At 38.6% G+C, this 7,244-nt stretch overlaps 1 protein-coding gene across 1 annotated transcript; it reads left to right on the top strand.

Moving 5' to 3' along the window:
• Nucleotides 1-2,539: 2,539 nt before the first annotated feature.
• LOC137708496 (amino acid transporter AVT1I-like) lies at nt 2,540-4,784 on the top strand. The gene is made up of 3 exons (XM_068447588.1): nt 2,540-2,862; nt 3,378-3,985; nt 4,067-4,784. The coding sequence occupies exons 1-3, from the start codon at nt 2,682-2,684 to the stop codon at nt 4,580-4,582; spliced, it is 1,305 nt and encodes a 434-aa protein (XP_068303689.1). The 5' UTR covers nt 2,540-2,681; the 3' UTR covers nt 4,583-4,784.
• The last annotated feature ends 2,460 nt before the right edge of the window (nt 4,785-7,244 follow it).

Raw genomic sequence — 7,244 nt, 5'->3', positions numbered from 1 at the left:
ACTGTGAAAAAAATATGTTAGATGTGCTCAATTGAGTGAGATTTTTGAATTAAATCGTGCTATGTTGAAATTTGATGGTGTTTTTCTTAGCAGTCCAAGGGGTTGGTTTACTTTTGGACATGCTTCATTTCTTCTTTTTCAGACGCATTTGGCACGATGCTAGAACTTTGTTTAGAAATGTTTTTGCTTGATCCAGATTTAGATGCTCAAGTTGAAATTGAATTATTCCAAAAACTTAAAGATCCAACTATAAAAAGACAAGCAGTCTGATACAATATGCTTGCAGCCCATCGAATATCGTTTTCCCTTGGGCTTAGCTAGAATTATACAAGAAAGAGCAAAACATACATGTATGTTCCATCAATGTGTGTACAACCATTCTTCTATCTATTCTTAACTTGTTTAGGCTCAAAACAACAAAAAAGATAAAAGAAAAAAGCAAATAGAAATTGCTAAATATTGCTAATGATTGAACTAGTGGGATTAATTGAACATATATGTAGGGAAATGGATCCTCTTCGGATCCCTTCCTCCTAATTCATCAAGACCAGGGATCCGGGCTATTGAAATTTGATTCAACGGCTACAAACAATGGTCCACTTTAAAAGCTATAATAACTTTGGCCTTTGGATCAAATTTCAATGGTCCGGATCCCCGAACTTGATGAATTAGGAGGAATGGATTCGGAGAGGATCCCTTTCCTATATGTAGCAACTAGCAACTAGTACCCTCGCACATACGAGTTTTCAATGAAAATCCAACCCTATCAACTAGATTTTCTTTTCCAAATCAACACGATATGAATCATAGGATACCTATCCTTATCCTTTCATAACAAATTATATGGTCTAGGCTTTCACTTTTTCTCCACAATATTTTAGTACCGTACAATAATTTTATTTTATGATAAATGATATTAAATAGGACTCATGCATGTTGAGTGATGTTATTAAATTTAAACTTAATTGAACATGATTGACACACCTCACTATTGATCAACTATTTACATATTATCATTTACTCCTATTGTAACTCGTGAATTAATAATATCATATGATGATGCGACCGTCACACTCAAAATTTTTTCCTCGATATCATTCAAAATCCATGATTGTCATACCACTTCATTGTTTTGATGATGTGGTGCAGCAATGATTGGGGGCCTTGAGCCTTGTTTGTGGAGTGTTTTCCAGCCTCCTCCCAAAGAAAGGGGAAGTGGGGTGAGACTGATTCACCAGAGCCACGATTGTAGCTGATCAAGTTAAAAATACACTCTACCCTTTATACATTAATTTGTATGAAGTTTCTAATCAATTGTGCAGTGTCCAGGTTTTTCTTCTTCCTTTAGAGCCGCCCATCAAATTAAACAACTTACAGTCTTTTCTTTGTCTCTTTCTGTGTCCATTTGTGTCTCGCTCTGGATCATGGAGGCAGGAAACCGTGATGGATTTCTCCTGCATGAAAACCATGACAAATTACATGATGATGACGTGCGCACCTCATTTTACATGGCTTGCTTCAATGGACTAAATGCCTTTTCAGGTACTTTCCTCGTCTTTATCCTTTTCTGTGCATCAAACTCAAAGTCAATAGGCAATAATAAGAGAGATCGAGATAATCTAAATTTATGTTTTCGTTCAAACCCTAGCTGGTTAGGGTTTTTCTTTTGGGACATTATTTCATCACAACAATTTTCTTTTTCTGCTTATCTATGACATTTGACGACGGCAAAAAATAAACCTTTTTTTTTTTTTTTTTTTTTTGTGTATATCAGTTCTCTCTGTTTTTAGATAAATGCTTAAAATACTCTTTCAAAATTGAATTTTCCATAGATTATTTGCTAAATAACATTTTCTTTGCATTGGGATTCCTGATCCCTTTGGAATCAAAGATTTTCAGATCCACAAACTGGACGAAATTTTAAAAAGCCATTCTTTGATTTAATTATTCTTCCATTGACTAGTTTAAAGTAGTGCAAGTAGCACGCCTAATGAGGCCTCTGACCTAATTGTTTTTATTAATCTAAACACACATAAGAAGAGGAAAAAAAAAAAAAGAGAAAGATATCATGTGTTTTTTTTTGGAAATTGAAAAAAACAATCATTTGACAACTTATTTAATTATATTATTATCCGCATATGAAAGATTTTTTTTATATCACTTGGGCGCCATCAATTTTGTCATTTGATTTTTATTTTCACCCATGGCTTTCATTTTTTTATTCTTTTCTCTGATGAACAATGGAGAACACTGTTATGAACAGTGAAAGTTGGGGTCACACATAAGACAAAAATTTTGGTGTCATCTGCTTCGACAAAAATAAGTGGACCAAAATGCCTGTCAGCCAAAAAAAATTCAAAACCTGCCCAAAATTATATTTCAAATTATGCAAGGGTAAATTAGTATCTAGTCATAAAAAAACTATGCTGCACTGTAACCTTTTCCGCTGGCTTTCTATATAAGATAGATTATAAGTTCCACCGAACTAACTTAATGAATTTTAATGAGGAGAAAACAAAAACAGTATACAATTTGAAAACTATTTCTAAAACTCCATATATATACACATATCACTACCCCTGCTTACACGTACTGCATATGTCTGGATTCATTGTTGCTCTTCACTCCTAGTTCTTTTGACAACTCTCTCTCTCTCTCTCTCTCTCTCTCTCTCTCTCTCCATGGATGCTGATCCTTTAGAAAAATCATCATCCTTGAGCTTGCCTCTTATTCTTGGTGAGGGGCAGCATGAGCAAGCTGGAAGCAAGGTAGTAGAAGAAGTAGAGTCAAGCTTTCATCACCAAACTACAGCCACAACCTCCTTCCTCAAAACCTGTTTCAATGGACTCAATGCACTCTCAGGTAATTATCTACTTCTTAATTAATTATGCCAAATTTTTCTTCTCAAATTATTATTATTTTTTTTTTTAAGAAAGCTTAATTAAGGCATAAACTTATCATCTTAACAACTTTTTTGGTGTTCCTTGCTAGAATATATTGCCTCTTCATTTTGCACTCAGCAAGTTTAGTTATGAACAAATTTATTTATATTTCATACTGTTAGTCTGATGATAGCTAACCTCATCTGAGACTATAGATGGTGATTTTCACACTCTTGTTTTCTCCTTTCTGCACCTCTCCTTTTTCTTTTGTCCCTTCATTCTCCTTTGATTTATTCAATCTAAAGGCTAGAAAAACGAATAGTGGATATGGAGAAAAGTGGGGTGTGAAAATCACAACCCAGGTTCATGTGGAACCATGACTTCTGATCTGCGTATGATTTCATATCGTTACATGTGCATTTAAAATGTTCTTCACTTCTAGCTCAAGAAAAGTGAGGTTTTAATGCCCAAAATTGTGCTCTTTTCGGTGTTCAGGGGTAGGAATACTGTCAGTTCCTTATGCACTAGCATCAGGAGGATGGCTAAGCTTGATCTTCCTTTTCTTAATTGCGGCTGCAGCCTTCTACTCGGGTTTGTTAATCCAGAGATGCATGGACGTGGATTCTGATATAATAACTTATCCGGACATAGGCGAACGTGCATTCGGGAAGAAGGGAAGAATACTGCTGTCGATTGTCATGAATGTAGAACTCTACTTGGTTGCAACAGGATTCCTAATTTTGGAAGGAGATAACTTAAACAATTTATTTCCCGGCGTAGAATTAGACGTGGCCGGATTAAGAATTGGCGGAGAACAGTGCTTTATAATCGTTGTTGCCCTCATTATTCTGCCAACTGTTTGGTTAGATAACCTGAGCCTTCTTTCTTACGTATCTGCAAGTGGAGTTTTAGCCTCTGCCATCATCCTCTGTTCGATTTTGTGGACTGGTGCTTTTGAAGGAATTGGATTTCATGAAGAGGGCACACCACTGAAGTGGAATGGAATCCCTACGGCTATTAGCTTGTACGCGTTTTGTTACTGCGCGCATCCGGTGTTCCCGACTCTCTACACTTCAATGAAAAACAAACGTCAGTTTTCCAATGTAAGTAGAAACTTGTTACCAAGTGACATTCATTCTATTTTGTTTCAGGATTTTTATCAATCTGTTGTTTCCTCGTTGCAGGTTCTTCTCCTATGCTTCATCTTGTGCACCATGTGTTATGCATCAATGGCAGTTTTCGGTTACCTAATGTTTGGATCTACGGTTCAATCACAAATAACTTTAGATCTCCCAACTCACAAAATCAGCTCAAAAGTCGCGATATACACCACGCTGGTCAATCCCATATCCAAATATGCTTTGATGGTTACACCAATTGTGAATGCTGCAAAGAAGAGGTTCCCGAGTCACTACAACAAGAGACTCATCGGCATGTTAGCCAGCACCACCTTGGTGACAAGCACCGTTATAGTAGCTTTGGCTATACCATTTTTCGCTTATCTCATGTCACTCGTCGGAGCATTTTTGAGTGTAACAGCTTCAATTATATTGCCGTGCTTGTGCTACCTTAAAATTTCAGGTATTTATCGACGCCTTGGATGTGAGATGTTGATTATAGGGCTTATATTACTACTGAGTGCTGCAGCAGTTGTATTCGGCACTTACACATCTCTAGTAGAAATAATAGGGCACTTGTAAACGGATTCTCTTTGGGGCCAATATATTTGTTTCGGTGGCAGTTTTCAAATTCGTCCTCTCTTTCTTTCGAGATAGTATATCAGCAAGCTGCTGCAGTTTGTACCAATCTGCATAGTATGAAAAAACAGACTCAGAGTTGGAGAGGTCTAGGATTTGTAAACAGGAGTGTTTTTAGTTATTGAAACTACAGATGCTTCCTTTATTTCGTTTCTTTGCGATCGAAAGGGCTTCTTCATCAAAGAAATTCCATTTATTAACGATCCCATAACTCGGAGAAGACCCTCTCCCGAATGTAATGCATTACATCTAATATGATTGAAAATTCATCGTTTCTTTGATCCTACAAATCACAATTCGAGATACAGAGAGTTCACAGAGGAAAATGTTCCATGTCGGACAACACTTACGAAAAATCAGCAATGTGCTATTCCATTAATGAATTTTGAAATAAAAGAGGTTACATGATAACTGATTTTGATTACATGTTAACCAACTTCATGTGCAAGCTCAATACATCTCGTATCTGGTAGACATCCTCATAATCAGGTTGGGAATTGTTGATAAGGTTGTTAGTAGTCATAAGCCGTCCTACCTACAAAGTACAAGCCATCCTATAAGCCGTCCTACCTACAAAGTATAAGCCGTCCTATAAGCCGTATAAGCCGTCCTATAAGCCGTCCTACCCACAAAGTATAAGCCGTCCTATAAGCCGTCCTACCTACACACTTGTATCCCTTAATTTAGGGTGATTTGATCTTGATACTTGAAGTCATGTATATAAATCCTTGTATCCTTGTAGAGAAAGATAATGAGAATCCAAAAGTTTACATGGTATTGAGCCTCTGATCCTCCTTTTTTTTTTTCATGGCTTCCGCAACTTCATCTTCCACCTTTTCAATCCCCAATATCTCTACCCTCGTTTCCGTTAAGCTTTCTGAAACCAACTATCTTCCTTGGGAAAGTCAGGTTAAGCCTTTTCTGATTGGCCAAAATCTTTGGCGTTTTGTTGATGGAACTCACCCCTGTCCTCCTCTCTTTATCACCACCCATGCGCCTGCTGCCTCCCCCACTGCTTCTGTTGATTCTGATGTTACTTCTACGGTGGTTCCTCCTGTGGTCACTACGACTCCTAATCCCGATTACCTTGTGTGGTACCAGACTGATCAGACACTTGTGAGCCTGCTACGTGCTACGCTTACTGAGCCCGTTCTTTCTTTGACTGTTGGGCTGTCCACTTCTCGTGAGATATGGGAGCATCTTCGTCAGAATTTTTCTCAACAATCCCTTGCTAATTCTACCCATAATCGGTTTCAGTTGCTTTCTCTTCAGAAAGGGAACCAAACAATTGCAGAATACTTAGGTCTAGCCAAGCATTTGGTAGATCAATTGGCCTCCATTGGTCAACCTGTTCAGAATGATGATTTGGTTACGTATGTGCTTAACGGCTTGGGGCCTGAATATGAAATGCTTGTCTTGGCCCTGACCAATTTTTCCACCTCTGCCATCCTTTAATGATCTGCGTACCCGTCTCCTAGTCTTTGAGTCCAAGCACGCCATGAAACAGGTTGCTGCATCATCCCATTCTGCTTTCTATTCTGCCCGTCATACGGTTGGTGGTTCGTCTAATGGACGCGGTGGTCACTCTTCTTCTCGCCCCAATGGTGCTTCTGGTGGCAATCGGTTTCCCCGTACCCCTAGTGGTGGTCGATCGAATCAACATGGAGGTGTTGGGCGATATGGTCAACGTGGTGCTGTACAACAACGCCTTGGTATTCTTGGACCTGCTCCTGTCAATCGTGGTCCTCAGTGTTGGGCCTGCAACCAATTTGGCCACATTGCTGCATTGTGTCCTCAAGCTACTCGTTCAAATGATGATATCTCTCGTGCCTTTGCTGGTATGCATCTTACTTCTCCCTCTGATCCAACATGGTATCCCGATACTAGGGCTACTCATCATATGACGAGTGATGCTCGAACAATGACTTCGGCTACTGGGTATGGTTCTCATGACAAGGTGGTTGTTGGTAGTGGTGAGGCCCTCCCTATTGCGCACACTGGTAATATTTCATTTGAGTCTGGGTCGTTTATTTTTCGATTATCCCAAGTTTTACATGTTCCAGCAATTAAAAAGAATTTATTGTCGGTTGCTAAGTTTACACGTGATAATCTTGTTAGTTTAACGTTCTTTCCTTGGGGTTTTGTCATCCGTGATTTAAAAACCGGTGTTGTTCTTTTTCAGGGCCCATGTGAGGATGGCCTCTATCCCATTAAGCTTGGTCTTGCCTCTAGGAATTGGTCAGCTCCCAAACGTGCTTTTGTTTCCGTTTTAGCGTCGTCATCACTTTGGCATCGTCGTCTTGGGCATCCATCTCGTCAAGTTCTTAATGTATTAGCCTCTAGTGATGTATTAGGCTCGTCTTTTTCAGTTTCAAATAAAAATTTTTGTAATCATTGTGCGTTGGCTAAATCCCATCGTCTGTCATTTCATTCTTCTGAACATTATGCTAAGTCTCCTTTTGAATTAATTCATTCTGATGTTTGGATGTCTCCTATTTTGTCAGTCTCCGGTTTTCGTTATTATGTCTTGTTTACCGATGACTACACACGGTATACATGGATTTATCCCATGCGTAATAAGTCAGAGGTTTTTACTCACTTTAAT

This window comes from Pyrus communis, chromosome 11 (genome assembly GCF_963583255.1).
Source record: "Pyrus communis chromosome 11, drPyrComm1.1, whole genome shotgun sequence".
Lineage (NCBI taxonomy): Eukaryota > Viridiplantae > Streptophyta > Magnoliopsida > Rosales > Rosaceae > Pyrus > Pyrus communis.
The sequence above is the reverse complement of the archived record's forward strand: the minus strand, read 5'-3'. Positions and strand labels throughout refer to the sequence as shown.